The 19,279-nt window shown below is 43.0% G+C and overlaps 1 protein-coding gene across 1 annotated transcript in view; it reads left to right on the plus strand.

The window, feature by feature from the left end:
• The window catches only part of LOC119967399 (intersectin-2-like), a 323,719-nt gene that overhangs the window by 262,837 nt on the left and 41,603 nt on the right, over positions 1 to 19,279 (plus strand). Inside the window, exons 30-32 of the mRNA XM_038799906.1 lie at positions 9,433 to 9,554; positions 10,500 to 10,606; positions 13,127 to 13,310. Coding sequence (XP_038655834.1) covers positions 9,433 to 9,554; positions 10,500 to 10,606; positions 13,127 to 13,310 — 413 coding nt within the window. The remainder of the gene's footprint in view (positions 1 to 9,432; positions 9,555 to 10,499; positions 10,607 to 13,126; positions 13,311 to 19,279) is intronic.

The raw sequence follows: 19,279 nt of genomic DNA on the forward strand, positions 1-19,279 counted from the left end.
GAAATGCTTTTGAGAAAATTAATGGGATTGAAGGCGAATAAATCTCCAGGGCCTGGTAATCTTCATCCCAGAGTCTTTAAGGAAGTGGCCCTAGAAATAGTAGATTCATTGCTGGTCATTTTCAAAAATTCTTTGGACTCTGGAATGATTCCTACAGATTGGAAGGTAGCTAATGTAAGCCTGCTATTCAAAAAGGGAAGTAGAGAGAAATCAGGAAACTATAGACCAGTGAGCCTAACGTCAGTGGTAGGGAAGTTGCTAGAGTCCGTTATCAAAGATTTCATAGCACAGCATTTGGAAAGCAGTGGTATAATCATACAAAGTCATAATGGATTTATGAAAGGGAAATCTACTGGTAGATGTTACTAGTAGAGTTGACCAGGGAGAACTGGTGGATGTGGTTTATTGAGACTTTGCAAGGTTTTCGACAAGGTCTCACAAAGCAGATTACTATGTAAAGTTAAAGCGCATGAGATTGAAGGTAGTTTCGTGAGATGAATAGAAAGCTGGTTAGCAGACAGGAAGCGAAGAGTTGGAATAAATGGGTCTTTTTCCGGCTGTCAGGCAGTGACTAGTGGGGTACCATAGGTATCTGTGCTAGGACCCCAACTGTTCACATTATATGGCCATTTTCTCACCTTGCAAACAGAAATAAAGTGCATCAAAGTTGTTTTACAGGACAGTGACTATCCAGATTAGATAATCATTCAATGTGTATCTGCAAACCAGCTAATGGGCTGACGGTGCCATTTTCGGAGCAGTAAAGTGCCTGGTCTAAATCAAATTTCCCTGGAAAGACAAAGTATGTCAAAAATTTAAACAAGTTAAGCAAACTATTTCACCCTTCTCCAATGCAATGGTGACATGAGTGGTATTTTGCTCTGATTCAGTGTTTTCTAACACTTGCTGAGCAATCCTGAGTGTGCTAATAACTACACTAACAATTAATTTACAATAATCACTCAAACTTGTAATGTGGTTCTTTACACTTGCTAGATTTGACATACATTCATATCCAGGGACCTGTGCTCTGCAAACTAAAGGAATATGTTCAAACACCCTTGTGCCTTTTTAAAAAATTTCCCAGAAGCATTCGGGACACTGTTGCTTCTTCATGGGAACGCCAAAACCAATCAGTCAACTTGAAAACCAATATGCACCCTTTGTGATCATTTGCAATTTGGCATTCTTGCATTTGTCCTCAGTGCAAGGCAGAAAGCCTCAGCATCAAATCTCTTTTTCCTGCATTATTTTCAGTCCTTCTGCTTTTATTTCACAATCATTTAATTTTCCAGATACCTTGTTTACCTTGCTGCAACATTATCAGCTTGCACACTGAGCAATTGAGTGGGCAAACATGTTTTGAGCCTCATGAGCAAGTTCAACTGGCAGCCGATCTGTTAGCCCTGCTCCAGCCAAATCTGCTGCAATATGTCTCTGGTGGTTTGGTTAGGGAATGAACTCTGGTCAGGGCATAGGAAGAATTCATGCTCTTTTGCAAGTAGTATCACAGGATCTTTTATCTCCAGCTGCACAGATGGGCAGGATTTTAGTTTAGCATTTTACTCAAAAAGTGGCATGTTCAACATCCTAGATTTTCAGTGTTTGCCAGTAAAGTAGAAAATTAGATTGTTCACTTGTTATAGAAACTGCTTGATTTTGAGTTGCATTGAAATATGTGCACCAGTTTATTAGCTTGGGGGCCAGTTTAGCTCACTTTGCTAGACAGCTGCTTCGTGATGCAAAGCAAGGACAGCAGCTCAGTTCAATTCTCATATCGTCTGAGGTTATTCACGAAAGCCCACCTTCTCAATCTTGCCCCTCGCCTGAGGTGTGGTGATCCTCAGGTTAAATCACCACCAGTCAGCTCTTCCCCTCAAAGGAGAAAGCAGCCTTTGGTCATCTGGGACTATGGCGACTTCACCTTTACCTTATTAGCTGAGTGGTAAAAGCATAGGGCTGGATTCTTCCGCCCGCCTGCTGCAAGAACGCCACAGGCGAGAGGCGGACAATGGAGAACCTCGGGCAGGATTCTCCAGTCGCTGGGCGAACGTGGCCGGAGAATCCCGCCCATAATTTACTGAAAATCCTTCCTTTTCACCACGTAATCATTTGAAAATACCATGATAACTTTTGTTCAATTATTTTCAATTTTTTCAAACATTTTAATGAATGTTCAAATAAACCTACAGGCTTTTGGACTCTCACTTAGGCTTAGAGATAAAATAAATCTGTGGGGGATAAACATCAGTTGCATCCACTGCAAGTTTTGTAACGTATGTGAGTGAGGAAGGAGGTCTGTCTCGATTTTAAATAATTAGTCAAGTTAATTGTTAGGATAAACGATCATAGTAAAAATTGAAAACTAATAGTTGAATGAATTGTTTGATGGATTCTTTCTGGTCTGGTTTAACACACCCAGGGCTAAAACTGCTATATATGTTTCAATCTGATTTTTGCTGAGCACAGTTCATTTACTTATTTGATGTTCAATAAATTTGTTAAGGAGTTTATAGCTAATCCGAAGCCTGATAGAGTATGCTCTTTGTGGCAGTTTGTGATGTTTTCCATTAATCCCTGGATATCATCATATTCACTTAGATAGTAAAGACACACTGGCCAGTGACATTGAACCTGAGGAACTATGCTGCATTCAACTAAGAAAGATCTACATTATTTTTTAATATTTGTTCATGGATTAACACTGCAGTCTCACGGCACTGAGGACCTGGGTTCGATCCCGGCCCTGGGTCATTGTCCGTTTGGAGTTTGCACTTTCTCCCTGTGTTTTCGTTTGTCTCACCCCAACAACCCAAAGATGTGCAGGCTAGGTGGATTAGCCATGCTAAATTGGCCCTTAATTGAAAAAAAAAAAAGAATTGGGTACTCTAAATTTATAAAACAAAAAATATTTGTTCATGGGATGTGGCTATGGCTGACATTTATTGCCCATCCCGAGTTACCCTGACAAGGTCAGGAGTGGCCCTACGTCAACCACTGTGGTCCTGAGTGCCAGTAGCACTCCCACAATGGTATTAGGTAGAAAATTCCAAGGCAGCACGGTGGCACAGTAGGTTAGCCCTGCAGCCTCACGGCGTTGAGGTCCCAGGTTCGATCCTGGCTCTGGGTCACTGTCTGTGTAGAGTTTGCACGTTCTCCCCGTGTTTGCTTGGGTTTCACCTCCACAACACAAAGATGTGCAGGCTAGGTGAATTGGCCACGATAAATTGCCCCTTAATTGGAAAAAATTAATTGGGTACTCTAAATTTATTTTTAAAAAGAAGAAAATTCCAGGCTATTGAGCCAGTGATATTGAAAGAAAGACGTCCAAGACAGGATAGTGTGATTTAAAAATCACATTTGCTACATTCCCATTAATGCTAATATGTTTAAGTACTTTAAATACTGCACATAGGAAGGAAAAATGGATGGCACGTATACTTCATGGATGGTGTTGAAATGGCTAAAGATGGATTTGAAAGAGAGAGGCCTACAGATTTTTGCAGACACAATGCTAACCACATCTAACCATTGCAGAACCATTTGGTGCTGAGGCTTTCTGCCTTGCAGTCATCAGGACAAATGCAAGAATGCCAAATTTCAAATTATCACAAAGGGTGCAAATTGGTTTGCAAATTGACTGATTGGTTGAGGTGTTGCCATGAATTAGCAAAATACGTTGAATTACATAGCCAAAAGAGTGAGTCAACAAGTTGTGACCAAGCTGCATTCCAACTTCAGTTTTACAGTATATCCCATTCTGATCACCAAGAAGTAAGAGCGGCACTGAAACCTTGGAGGCAGCAAAGAAGAACAACAAAGCTGATCTGACATGTAAAACGTTTGCACTGTGAGGAGAAACTTCAGCGTTTCAGTTTGGAAACAAAATATCTGAGATTGTCTGCGAGATATTTACTAGAGAGGAAACAATATCCAGAGTATTCAAAATTATAACCAGAGTTGTAACCCGAGAACATAGGAAAGCAGTTTTAAATTAATATTGATAAGGTGCCACGTATAGGTTATTGCTGAAAATAAAAGCTCATGATATAAGGGGTAACATATTGCCAAGATTAGAACATGGGCTAGCTAACAGTGAACAGAGTAGGCATAAGTGGGTTTGAAAAAGTCATTGGCCGGATGTAATGAGTGCTGTGCCACATGGAGCAGTGCTGTGGCCTCAACGTTTTACAATTTATATAAATGATTTGGATGAAAGGAGCAAAGCTATGGTTGCCAAATTTGTTGATGATACAGATATAGCTGGGAAAATAAGTTGTGAAGAGGACATAAGGAGACCACAAAGGGTAGGTTAAGTTAGTGGGCAATGATCTGGCAAATATAATGTAGGAAAAATGTAAAGCATATTATCTAAGTTTTGAGCGATTGCAGAACTCTGAGATGCAGAGGAATCTTGGTCTCTTAGAGCATGAATCGCAAAAGGCCAGAACGCGGATACAGCAAGTAATTAGGAAAGCTAATAGAATATTATTTACTGTGAGGGTAATTGAGTACAAAAGAAGGGAGGTTATGCTTCTGCTATACAGCGCATTTGTGAGACGACATCTGGAGTACTGTGTACCGTATTGGTTTCCTTAGTTAAGGAAGGGTGTAACTGTGTTGGAAGCAGTTCATGAAAGGTTTACGAGATCGATGCCTGGAAAGGGTGGGTTGTCTTATGAGGAAAGATTGGACAGGCCAGGCTTGTATCCGCTGGAGTTTAGAAGAGTAAGGGACTGAAACATATATCCTGAGGGCGAACAGGGTGAATGTGGAGTGGATGTTTCCTTTTGTGGGAGAATCTAGAACTAGAAGTTGTTGCTTAAAAATATGGGGTCACCCATTTAAGACAGATGAGAACACTTTTTCTCTCATGAGTCTTTGGAACTCTCTTCTCTGAATATTTTTAAGGTAGAGGTAGATAGCAAGTAAATGGAGATTTGAAGTTGTGGTTACAATCAGATCAGTTATGATCTTATTGAATGACGGAAAAGGTTCGAGGGTCCAAGTGACCTAATTCTTATGTTCGTAATAGAAGGGAAATCTAAGACTAATACCGTAAAGTTCTTATCACAAAGAGTGATCTAAACATGGAAAAGATTTCCAGATAGAGTGGAGGAGGTGAAAACCCCAAACCATTTCAGAAACAGATGCAGCAGTCGGGTATTGTAGGGTCTTTCTAAATGAAAATTAAGGTGTGCCAAATGGCCATTTTATTGTAATTATTCTGTCAATTCGTGAATTCACGTTGCTCACCCTGTAGCCATAATGAAGGGGCAAGGAAATTTTGTTTTCTAACAAAATAGAATCTTCACAATATCAATATTGTACCCATCATTTCAGAAGTTGTCTTCTATGATGATGGGTTTGATTATTTTGCCAGCATTGGTTGGATTGCTGCAATATGTCAGCATGGTATTTAGTTCTGTCTTGTGCCAGAAGCAAATATGGTAATTAAAAAACGCTGACTGTAAAGTTTGGTGAGATATTCAATTTTTTTGTTAAATTTAGAGAATTGTTAAATTCTCCCCAACCCGGCGGGGCGGGGGGTCCCGGCGGGACAGAGTGGCGTGAACCACTCCGGCGTTGGGCCTCCCCAAAGCTGTGGCATTCTCCGCACCTTATGGGGCTAGGCCTGTGCCGGAGTGGTTCCCGCTCTGCCGGCCGGCGCAAACGGCCTTTGGTGCCCTGCCAGCTGGGACCGAAAGGCTTTCGCCGGCCGGCGGAAGTCCGCGCATGTGCCGGAGCGTCAGCGGCTGCTGACACATCATACTGGCGCATGCGCAAGGGAGGGGGTCTCTTCCGCCCCGCCATGGTGAAGGCCATGGTGGGGGCAGAAGAAAAAGAGTGCCCCCACGGCACAAGCCCGACCGCCAATCGGTGGGCCCCGATCGCGGGCCAGGCCACCGTGGGGGCACCCCCTGGGGTCAGATCGCTCCATGCCGCCGGTACCAGAGGTGGTTTACACCACGCCGGCGGGAAAGGCCTGTCAGCGGCGGAACTTTGGCCCATCGCGGGCCGGAGAATCGCCGCGGAGGGGCCGGCGCGCCGCGATTCCCGCCTCCGCCGAGTCTCGGGGGGGCGGAGAATTCGGGACACGGCGGGGGCGGGATTGACGCCAGCCCCAGGCAATTCCGCCCAGTGTACCCAATTAATTTTTTTCAATTTAGCATTGCCAATCTACCTACCCTGCATATCTTGGGATTGTGGGGGCGAAACCCGCGCAAACACGGGAAGAATGTGCAAACTCCACACGGGCAGTGACCCAGAGCCGGGATCGAACCTGAGACCTCAGCGCCATGAGGCAGCAGTGCTATTCACTGCGCCATCATGCTGCCCTATGAGATATTCTATTTTGAATGGTTTTGGATGTGCCTATTAATAATAATAATAGTAATCACTTATTATCACAAGTAGGCTTCAATGAAGTTACTGTGAAAAGCCCCTAGTTGCCACATTCCGGCGCCTGTTCGGGGAGGCCGGTACGGGAAGTGAACCTGCGCTGCTGTCTTGTTCTGCATTGCAAATCATTATTCTCTGTGTATGCTGCTGCTTCAGTGCATAAGCAAGGTCAGCATTCATCACTCATCGCTGGTTGCCCTGAGAAGGTGTTATGAGGATGTAACAAGCAGCGTGGATAAAGGGGTACCAGGAGATATAGTGTATTTGGATTTTTAAAAGGTTATTGCATAAGATAAGAGCTCATGCTGTTGGGAGTGATGTATTAGCACAGATAGAGGATTGACTAGTGAACAGGAAATTGACAGTCAGGATAATTGAGTCATTTTTAGGTTGGCAAACTTTTGATACCTGTGACACTCCACTTGTTAGTGCTGGGTCCACAACTATTTACGACCCATAATAATACTTGGATGAAGGCACGGACTGTACTGTATAGCAAAATTTGCTGATGCTATCTAGGTGGGAAAGCAAGCTGTAAGGAGGATACAAAGAGTCTACAAAGAAACATAGATAAATGAGTGGGGGAAAAAATGCTGGATCGCGTGTAATGTGAGAAAATATGAGATTGTCCACTTGGGTAGAAAGAATAGAAAAGCATAATTTTTTTTTTAACGTAAAGAGACTGCTCTATGCTGCAGAGCAGAGGGATCTGAATGTCCTTGTACACAAATCATAAAAAGTGAGCCTGCAGGTATAGCAAGTAATTAGGAAGGCAAATGGAATGTTGACCATCCACTCCACTCTGCAACTGGATCCTTGACTTTCTGACCAACAGACCACAATCAGTAAGAATGAACACCAACACCACCTCCACAATAGTCCTCAATACCGGTGCCCCGCTAGGCTGCATACTTAGCCCCCTACTCTACTCCCTGTACACACACGACTGCATGGCAAAAGTTGATTCCAACTCCATCTACAAGTTTGCTGACGATACGGCCATAGTGGGCCGGATCTCGAATAACGACGAGTCCGAATACAGGAGGGAGATAGAGAACCTAGTGGAGTGGTGTAACGACAACAATCTCTCCCTCAATGCCAGCAAAACTAAAGAGCTGGTCATCGACTTCAGGAAGCAAAGTACTGTACACACCCCGTCAGCATCAACGGGGCCGAGGTGGAGATGGTTAGCAGTTTCAAATTCCTAGGGGTGCACATCACCAAAAATCTGTCCTGGTCCAGTCACGTCGGCGCTATCACCAAGAAAGCACAACAGCGCCTATACTTCCTCAGGAAACTAAGGAAATTCGGCATGTCCACATTAACCCTTACCAACTTTTACAGATGCACTATAGAAAGCATCCTATCGGGCTGCATCACAGCCTGGTATGGCAACTGCTTGGCCCAGGACCGCAAGGAACTTCAGAGAGTCGTGAATACCGCCCATCCATCACACGAACCTGCCTCCCATCCATGGACTCCATCTACACCTCCCGCTGCCGGGGGAAAGCGGGCAGCATAATCAAAGATCCCTCCCACCTGGCTTACTTACTTTTCCAACTTCTTCCATCGGGCAGGAGATTCAGAAGTCTGAGAACCCGCACGAACAGACTCAAAAACAGCATCTTCTCCACTGTCACCAGACTCCTAAATGACCCTCTTATTGACTGACCTCATTAACACTACACCCTGTATGCTTCAACCGATGCCAATGCTTATGTAGTTACATTGTATATCTTGTGTTGCCCTATTATGTATTCTCCTGTATTTTCTTGAATTTTGTTTAATTCCCTTTTCTTCCATGTACTGAATGGTCTGTTGAGCTGCTTGCAGAAAAATACTTTTCACTACCTCGGTACACGTGACAATAAACAAATCTAATCCAATCCAATCCTTTATTGCAAGAGGATTGGAGGAAATGCTTGCACTGGAAGTAGTTCAGAGAGGGTTCATTTGGCTGATTCCTTGTATGAAGGGGTTGTCTTATGAGGAAAGTTTAAGCAGGTTGGGCCTATACTCACTGGAGTTTCGAAGAATGAGAGACGACCTTATTGAACATATAAGATTGTGAAGGGGATTTACAGGGTAGATGCTGAGAGGATGTTACCCCTCATGGGGTAATGAAGAACTAGGGGGCTTCGTTTCAGAATAAGAAGGTCTCTCATTTAAGATGGAAATGAGGAGAAATTTATTCTCCCAGACTGTCATTAACCTTTGGAATTCTTTACCCTGAGAGCATTTGAAGCTGTGCCATTGATTATATCCAAAGTTGAGTTCGACAGATTTTTGATTTACAAAAGTTATGTGAGCAGTTAGAAAAGTGGAGTTGAGGCTATAATTAGGTTAGCTGTAATTTTGTTAAATAACAGAACAAGCCCAATGGGCCTAATGGCCTACTCCTGCTCCCATTTCTTAGAATGGCTGCACTATCTTTGTAGAGCTTTGGCACTACTGAATGACTTGTGTGATTGAAGTTAGTTATATGTCAGATATGGTAAAGGATGGCAGATTCCTTCCCTAAAGCACATTGGTGAACCAGTTAGATTTTTACAACAATCCAATAGCTTCCACTCTTATGCTAATCTAAATATTAGAATTTCATCTAATCATTCAAAATGATTATTCAGCAAAATATGTAACAGAATTAAAGCAATTCTTATTTCCTTTAATGCAACCTTCTGTGGAATGTGATAAACTGGAAAATACCACTCTTGCATCACAGTATTCAATATTCTCAACATCAACATTGTTAAATAAATTCAAGACCAAAATCTAACTTTGGAATATAGTTCCATTGATAAAATTGGGATATCACTTGTGGAGTTCTTCAATATACTGTGAGTAAAATGGCCAGCTTCAAGAGCCATCATTAAGTCATTCATTATATTTACATAAGATTCCTCAATATAAAAATATGATGAGAACACAATGGAACAGATTTTGTTGACGGCTCTAAACTATATCAAATTATGTTGAAGACCAAAAGGATGCTTGCAGTTCAGTTGATAATGAACTCTTAATAACCTGCAGGGTGTGCTGACCTCCAATTCCTTGATACCATGGCACCTATGGAAAGAAAACGTCAGGGTTATATTCATGAACTAATTCAGACTGAAGAGAGATACATGGATGATTTGCAGCTGGTTTTAGAGGTAAGATCTGAAATAACTGAATAACTAATATATGGAACAAAAATTGAGCTAAGAGACTAAACGCTTCAGTGCATTGATTGATCCACATCTGTGTTGGGAGTTGGGGTTCAGTTTCAACCATACTGCTGATTTCACCCATACTGTTGTGAAAATATAATGCCCAGGCCCACTTCTTGTTTGGGAGGGATGGTGGAACAAAAGAAAGGAAAACTCAAAGTTATCACTGGCTTATTTTCACGGCTCAAAACAGAAATCGGGGAACAACTCTCGCAGTCAAATAGTGAAATCTCAGGCAACAAATTACGTTAGTAAAGTGGACAGCACGGTGGCTCTGGTTAGCACTGTTGCCTCACGGCGCTGAGGACCCAGTTTCGGACCCTGCCCCAGGTCACTGTCCGTGTGGAGTTTGCACATTCTCCCTGTGACTGCGTGAGTCTCACCCCCACAACCCAAAAGATGTGCAGGGGAGGTGGATTAGCCACTAAACTGCCCATTGATTGGGAAAAAAAGAATTGGAAACTCTAATTTTTTAAAGTACTTTATTGAAGCAACTGAATAGAATAGAATTCCTACAATGCAGAAGGAATCCATTCGGCCCATCGGGTACCCACCCCCAACGAGCACCCTACCTCGGCCCACTCCTGCCATACCCGCAATCCCCCTAACCTGCACATCTTTGAATAGAGGAATTAATTTAAGTACATAGTTTGCTGTCACATAATTTTGCAATCAAATACTGTTTCCACCACACAATCTGCTTTAACACAACTAATCATATATTGAAGTTCAAGTTAAAATGTTGTTTTTTTTGAAGGGCTGAAGGTGGGCATCAGTTTTTATTTACTGGAAGAAATTAAGAGTTATATGATCGAAGAGAATTTTGATCTTTGAAAATGAAACTTAGCGTGTATTCTTGAGCTATGTACTTGAACGTTCTCTTTGCAGGTTTTTCAAAAGCAAATGGCTGAATCAGGGCTTCTGACAGAAACTGAGCTAGGAACAATCTTTGTCAACTGGAAAGAACTGATTATGTCCAGCACCAAACTGTTCAAGTAAGTGTGTGTGCGTATTGGTCTTGTTAAAGTGTAGGCTTTCTCTTCCTCATGGGTATTCTTCCTGGCAGAATCACCAATGTTTTACTAATTACGACAGCAGTTGTTTCATGCTGTTAGAAATGTTGGCTTGAAGTTTCCACTTTAGTTCTGTTTGGTCACCCTGGCATAAATTGTGCCCAACATTTCAGTGGTTTTGAAAAATGTGTCTTTTTTCCTATGTTCCACTCAAACTCATTTGTATAAAAATAATCTAATTATCTTTATTAGTGTCACAAGTAGGCTTACATTAACACTGCAATGAAGCCACTGTGAAAATTCCCTCATCGCCAAACTACGACACCTGTTTGGGTGCGCTGACTGAGAATTCAAAATGTCCAATTCACCTAACAAGCACATCTTTCGGGACTTGTGGGAGGAAACTGGAGCACCCGGAGGAAACCCACACAGACACAGGGAGAACGTGCATACTCCGCACAAACAGTGACTAGAGCCGGGAATCGAACCCGTGTCCCTGGCGCTGTGAAGCAACAGTGCTAACCACTGTGCTACCGTGCCTCCCATATATCACCAAACATAAAATCTGTCATCAACCTGTGCAATTAGGCAGCATCTTACAATGTAATTAAAAAGAAAAATTACCTTTTTAAAAAAAAACTCTCTTGATATATTTGAGTGGTAACTTGGTGCAGTTTGATTTATACAGCTGAAAATAGGTTTATTGCAACATTTCGATTAGCTCAATTTTAAATAACTTAAAATAACTGAGGTGAGGTAGTGGCATAGTGGCACTTGTAATCCAGAGGTCAACGCTCCTCCTCTGAAGACATGGGTTCAAATCCCACCATGGCTAGTGGAAATTAAATTCAATTAATAAATCTGGAATTAAAAGTTTGTATCGGGGCAGCACGATGGCGCAGTGGTTAGCATTGCTGCCTCACAGCGCCGAGGTCCCAGGTTCGATCCCGGCTCTGGGTCATTGTCTGTGTAGAGTTTGCATTCTCCCCGTGTTTGCATGGGTTTCGCCCACACAACCCAAAGATGTGCAGGTTAGGTAGATTGGCCACGCTAAATTGCCCCTTCATTGAAAAAAATGAATTGTATACTCTAAATTTTAAGAAAAGCTAGTATCAGTAATGGTGTCCATGAATCGCTTGACATAATACCAAACTATTGGTTCACTGAATCTGTCATCGTTTTCTAGCCGACATGTGGCTCTAGACAGACAGCAAAGTGCCCTCTGAAATGGTCCAGTGAGCCACTCAGTCCTTTCAAATCCCTCCAGAACATGCATCTTGACTTGGAACTGCACTGCCATTCCTTCACTGTCATTGGATCAAAATCCTGGAGCCCACTTCCTAACAGCACTGTGGTTGTACCTACACCATATGGACTACTACAGTTCAAGAATGCAGCTCAACGTGATAAAGGATGGGTAATAAATGATAGCCTCGCCAGTGATGCCCAATAAATTGAAAAACAATTATATTCAAAAGCATCCAAAATGTGCCTATTAATGTCCTTGTGTTCCTCAAAGGCCTACAAACAATGAAAAAATGAAATGAAAATCGCTTATTGTCACGAGTAAGCTTCAAATGAAGTTACTGTGAAAAGCCCCTAGTCGCCACATTCCGGCGCCTGTTCGGGGAGGCTGTTACGGGAATCGAACCGTGCTGCTGGCCTGCTTGGTCTGCTTTCAAAGCCAGCGATTTAGCCCTATGTTAAACCGCACAATTAGCCAAACCTAAGAGTGTTTTGGGAAACTTTGTGGACAGGACCAGCTTCTAGCATGGTTTTTAAAGTAAGATTGTGGACGTGTTATAGCAGTGGAGTGTTTAAAATAGCCTCAGCATGTTGGACTGAGTGAGCCAGGGAAGTGAGGGAAATTGTCTTCATCACTTTATAGTGATGCAAGTTGCACCTGCATGAAGATTGAATAAGAACAGAATTTGGGCTTCAGGGTGATGCTCTCACAGTGTAATAGCCTGATGGTCAAGATGCACGAGGTCGTGTTTCACTTCGCAGGACTTCCACCTTGAACTGCAGTTGGATTAGAATTTGTATGAAGTGAGGAAGTAAACCATCAGTGGTCTTCATTGGAATTCGAGTCAACACTACATTTTTAAGTTAGACACAAAGGACTTTCGTGCGGGGAGCTCTTTTGATATGCGTGGATTGAGAAAAAGGGCTATCATGGATTCACAGTATATTCAATACCATATTTGCACTCAGTGCTGGAAAATACATCTCCAGAGTTAAGGCTATCTGTGTTTCAGTAGCAATTTGCCACATTCCTCATTGTCGGACAGGATCAGAGATTTTTGGATCAAACTCTTTAGAATATGGTCATCCCACCTCCTACATGTTATTTTGCATAAGATCCTCGGCTAGTCATTCTGTTTCATCTAAAGGCATTGAGTCATAGTGGCACAGGAGGAAGCCATTCAACCTATTGAGTCTATGCCATGTTTACTTTGGTTTATCTGGCAAATGCATGACTTCCATTGTCCTTGGTTCTAGGGCTCTGCGTGTGAGGAAGAAGACTGGTGGGGAGAAGGTGGCAGTGCAGATGATAGGAGACATTCTGGCAACAGAGCTATCACACATGCAAGCCTACATCCGATTTTGTAGCTGTCAGCTAAATGGAGCAGCTATACTTCAGCTGAAAACTGATGAAGAACCAGAATTTAAAGAATATCTTAAGGTGTGGAAAAATATTTTTTTCTTTCTCCATGAAAAATCTTTGAAAATATTTTTTGTAAATAAGCTTTTAAAATCTATTCCTTGTTTTGTTTTTCCAATCTATATTAAAGCTTAAATTTTGGTTGGGAGAGGAGATGTGGGATACGTTCTAACCGGTGACCAATTTGTGAAGTTCAAAGCTGGACTGCTTTTTTTCCCCCCTGTTGCCAAGGATCCATCAGTCCTAAACATTTCTAATTTGCAAACCAACCTGCCACGTGGCACCATAATCATATGCTTTCTGAAAGTCCAAATATACAACATCCATAGCATTACCCTGTGTCACTTCATCAAAGAACTAAATTAAATTTTTCCGACATGACCTTCCTTGGACAAAGCCATGTTGACAGTCTAGTATTAACTTATTTTTCTCTAAGTATATTATCCCATATTATGACCTCCATCAAGCTGTCAGGTCTATAGTTTCCTGCATTATCCTTTGCCCCATGCTTAAACAGCAGCATCACATTTGCAATCCTCTAGTCCCCTGGGACTAATCCTTGTTCAGAGAGGCCTGGAAAATATCTGTCAACGACTCCACAATTTGCTCCCTTACCTCTCTCCGAAATCTAGGATGCATCCCATCCGACACTGGCGATTTCTCTACCTGGAGTGCTGCCATCTTTTTTAGCACCTCTTCTTTATCTAGGACTATACTGCTCAGTTGCTCAACACCCACCTTTTCAACTAAGCCATTGTCGCCATCTTCTATTTTGGTAAAGACAGAAGCAAAGTACTTATTTACTACCTCTGCCATACCCGCTGCCTCAGTGAGCAGCTTACCCTGCTTGTTGCTTATGGGCCCCACTTTATCATTCACTACTCTTTTACTATTACAGGTTGAGAGTAAAAAGAGAACAGAAATAATCTTTATTGTCACAAGTAGGCATACATTAATACTGCAATGAAGTTGCTGTGAAAAGCCCATATTTGCCACACTCCGGCACCTATTCGGGTACATTGAGGGAGAATTCTGAATGTCCAATTCACCTCATAAGCATGTCTTTCGGGACTTATGTGAGGAAATCCACACAGACACGGGGAGAACATGCAGATCCCGCACAAACAGTGGCCAAAGCTGGGAATCGAACCTGGGTCTCTGGAGCTGAGAGGCTACAGTGCTAACCACTGTGCTACCCTGCCACCCTAGGTATCCCTTATCCGAAATACTTGGGGCTGAGAGTATATTGGATGCCCTGGGATCCGAGAGTGTTATCCCCTTCCCTTCTCCCACATTTTCTCCCACCCCCTTCTCCTCCTCCCCATCACACTGATTTCTGTATTAGCCGAGGCATAGAGTCTAAGAGCAGGGACGTTGTGCTGGAACGTTGGTTGGGCCACAGCTAGAGTATTGGGTGCAGTTCTGGAATCCACATTACAGGAATGATATGATAGCACTAGAAAAGGTGCAGAGGAGATTTACCAGGATGTTGCTTGGACTTGAGTGTTAGTTATGAAGAGAGATTGTATAGACTGGGGTTATTTACCATGGAGCAGAGGAGACTGTTGGGGAACATGATTGAAATATATAAAATTTTGAGGGGCATAGATGAGTAGACAGGAATAAACTTTTCCCCTCGGTGCAGGGGTCAATGACCAGGGGCATGGATTTAAGGTGAGGGGCAGGAGGTTTAGAGGGGTGTTGAGGAAAAATGTTTTTACCCGGGGGTTAGAACAAAGAAAAGTACAGCACAGGAACAGGCCCTTCGGCCCTCCAAGCCTGCGCCGACCATGCTGCCCATCTGAACTAAAATCTTCTACACTTCCGGGGTCCCTATCCCTCTATTCCCATCCTATTCATGTATTTTCAAGATGCCCCTTAAACGTCACTATCGTGCCTGCTTCCACCACCCGTTCCAGGCACCCATTACCGTCTGTGTAAAAAGACTTGCCTCGTACATCTCCTCTAAACCTTGCCCCTCACACCTTAAACCTATGCCCCCTAGTAATTGACCCCTGTACCCTGGGAAAAGATCTCTGACTATCCACTCTGCCTATGCCCCTCAGAATTTTGTAGACCTCTATCAGATCGCCCCTCAACCTCTGTCATTCCAGTGAGAACAAACCGTTTATTCAACATCTCATCATAGCTAATGCACTCCATACCATGCAACAGGGAGTTTGGAATTCACTGCCTGAAAGGGTGGTGGAGGCAGAGACCCTCATAACATTTAAGAAGTATTTAGATGTGTACTTGCGATCCCAGGGCATACAAAGCTGGAAAGACCATACAAGGCCGAGTGCTAAAAAATGGGATTAGAATGGTTAGGTGATTGTTTTTGACCAGTGCTAACGTAATGGGCCGAAGGGCCTTTTCTGTGCTGTATGATTCTATGGCTCTAGATCCCCAACTATCACAACCTTACTTGTCCGGCAGATTTCCATAATCAACTACAATTGCTGTCTCCTACTTCCCACTATTTTGAGGTCTCTAATAAATAGCCAAGAAGGTAACCGGTCCCTTCCTGTTTCACACCTCCAACCAAATAGATTATAATTCAGGAACTACATTTCGTTGAAGGGCTATGACCAAGACTGCTACACCCCTTCCCTTTTTACCCATCCTGTTTCTACGGAAAACCCGGGATGTTAAGTATCCAGTCCTGTACTGGCTTGAGCCACGTTTCTGTCAATACAACTATGTCATATCCCCCAGAGCAATTACTGTTTCCAGTTCCCCAATTTTGTTCACTATACTCCGTGCATTTGCATACATACAATTTAACCCTGCCCTTGTCTCTTTCTTGCCCTTTGGGAGGCGACCATTTCTTTATTCACTCTCAACACTCGAGCTTTCCCGCACTTATTTCCCCCTATTGCCTCCTTTGCCCTCATTGGTACTTCTAAAACAAGGTTCAATTGTCAATCCAACCCCCCCCCCCCCCCCCCCCCCCCCCCCCCCCCCAACCATATAAGTTTAAAACCACCCCACTACACTATTTACTGTCTCAGCAAGATTAGTCTCATTTCGGCTCTGAAACCCATCTCTTTTTTAATAATCTTTTTTTAAATTAAAGTCACAAGTAGGCTTACCTTAACACTGCAATGAGGTTACTGTGAAAAGTCCCTAGACACCACATTCCGGCGCCTCATTCGGGTATAAAGAGGGAGAATTCAGAATGTCCAATTCACCTAACATGCCTTTTGGGACTTGTGGAGAAAACCGGAGTACCTGGAGGAAATGCATGCAGACACAGGGAGAATGCGTAGACTCCGAACAGACAGTGACCCAAGCCAGTTCTCTCCTGAACAGCTTTCTCCTTTCTGAAAAGTGATCACAATGTCCCAAAAATCTAAACCCCTCTCTTCTATACCATCCCTCAAGCCACGCATTTACCTCCCTGATTTGCCTTTGCCTAAATGGTGAAGCTCATGGAACAGGTAGTACTTCTGTCATTACTGCCTGGAGGTCCTGCATTTCAACCTACTCCCTAACTCCTGAAACTATACTGCAAGACCTCCAAGTCCCTCCCTATGTTGTTGGTTCGCACAGGAACCACAACCTCTGGTTGTTCATCGTCCCTATGCAGAACTTTGTCCAGCCAATCCGTTTGTACCGACTCACGATTTTGGCTGCAAACTAGACTGCCAACCCCTCGAACTATAGAGTCACCCACTACTACCACTTTTCTAATCTGTCTACCAGCCTCCCTTTCTTTTCCCAGAGTCGCCTCAGGCACCAGGGTACTGTGGTTTTCCCTCGAGTCATCTACCCCTGGGGGGTAGGGGAAGGCAGTGGCGTACTGGTATTGTCACTGGACGAATAATCCAGGGTCATGCTCTGGGGTTCCAGGTCCAATTCCCACCACGGCAGATCGTGAAATTTGAATTCAATAAAAGTCTGATATTATAAGTCTTATGATGACTATGAAACCATTGTTGATTGTCGTAAACACCCATCTGGTTCACTAATGTCCTTCAGGGAAGGAAATCGGCCATATTTACCTGGTCTGGCCCATATGTGCCTCCAGAACCACACAGTGATGTGGTTGACTCTTGGGTGCCGCCCACTGAAATGGCCTAGCAAGCTGCTCAGATCAAGGGCAGTTAGGGATGGGCAACGGATTGGCTGGACAAAGTTCTGCAAAGGGACGATGAACAACCAGAGTTTGTGGTCACAAATGCTGGCCCAGCCAGCGACGCCCACATTCCAAGAATAAAATTCTTTTTTTTAAAACTCGGGCATGTTGCTTGCTTAATACACATTTAAAATTTCATACCAGTTAGACAACTCCAAGGAGTCTTGGGTTTCCTGGACCTTTTCCTGTCTCTTTTCCTTTCCCCCTGTCCTGGCATCCGTACACTCCTCCTTGCCAGCCTATTCCAATGTGGTGTGACAACCCTCTGGTATAACTGTTCCAGAAAGCTCTCTCCCTCTATGATCCGTAGTGAAGAGAGTTGTTGCTTCAAATTAGCCACATGTTGCTCAAGGAGTTCTACTCTCTGGCACTTGATGCAGATGTGACTGTCCTTGATGTCTTGTCGATTCAAAACCTCCCACATCTTCCATTCCACACATATCACAGGTTTTCCCAGAATCCCTGCCATCGTTACTGGACAAGATAATGCACACTGCTGAGGTTCTGCTGTTTCTGAGCTACAAAAAATTATCCAACAGCCCCTCTCTCTGACATTTCCTTCTTTAAAATTTTATATCATATCCCTAAAGTTATAAAGCCAATACGCTAGAGTGGACAGGGCATATCCTTAATCCATCACATTGCTGGCTCCAAAAATCAATTCTAATTCAAATTGAAGCCAATTTATGGTCTCCACAAGAGAGGCACACAAGATTCAAGCTGACAAGAAAAGGTATTGCCGCACATCTTGGGCTTAATCTGACACTTGATCTTAGCCAAAACTTGGTGTGGTGGGGCCTCATCTCTTTGCTCAGTGTCCCTGTATTTTCAGTTTTATATAAAAGGAGTAGACAATATTATCGTTGTTATTTTTGAGAAATCAAGGTGTTTCTTAATTCTGTCAGAGAATATATTAGACTTTAACGGTGAGAAAAATTTCACCAAGGTCAGTTAGGTTGTGAACTGTAACCAAATTACCAGGACTTAGGAGCTAATTTAGATCTAGAAGTTTTGGATTTTTAAAAGCCTTTGTTTTTTTTTCCCTCTTGACACCAGTTAAACATGGAGTTTCCTCCATGTTGATGGTTCTTTGATTTGATTGATTTGATTTATTGTAGCATGTACCGAAGTACAGTGAAAAGTATTTTTCTGTTGCTAAGGGAACGTACACAGTACGTACATTGTAGTCAAAAAAGAATAATCGACAGAGCACATCGACAAATGGTACATCAACAGTGATTGGTTACAGTGCGGAACAAGGGGCCAAACAAAGCAAATACATGAGTAAGAGCCGCATAAGGCGTCGTGAAGAGTGTTCTTACAGGGAACAGAGCAGACAGAGGGAGAGTCGTTGAGTCTAATAGCTGTGGGGAAGCTGTTCCTATGTTATGGAATGGAAACAGTGTAAAATCTTGGATTGTCTCCGATGGATGATGAAATTAGGCAGAATAATGTATTAGTAGGTTCAATTATTTTAAGTCCAATCCTAGAGGTGTTTTTCTCATCAGAATTATTAATAATAATCATAATCGCTTATTGTCACAAGTAGGCTTCAATGAAGTTACTGTGAAAAGCCCCTAGTCGCCACATTCTGGCGCCTGTTCAGGGAGGCCGGTACAGGGATTGAACCCGCACTGCTGGCATTGTTCTGCATTACAACCCACTGTGCTAAACCAACCCATTGTACCAAAATTTATCTTCACTCCAAATTTTCTATTTGGTTTACTAGATGGAGATCAGGAGCAGGATTTCTCTTTGGGTCCTGTGGCTTATTCTGGCATCCAAGCTGCTATCTGCTTGAAATCAGTAATCTCAATATGGACCAAGGCTTGAATTTGGAACCTTCCTTGTC

The sequence above is a fragment of the Scyliorhinus canicula genome, chromosome 6, assembly GCF_902713615.1.
Source record: "Scyliorhinus canicula chromosome 6, sScyCan1.1, whole genome shotgun sequence".
Taxonomy (NCBI): Eukaryota; Metazoa; Chordata; class Chondrichthyes; order Carcharhiniformes; family Scyliorhinidae; genus Scyliorhinus; species Scyliorhinus canicula.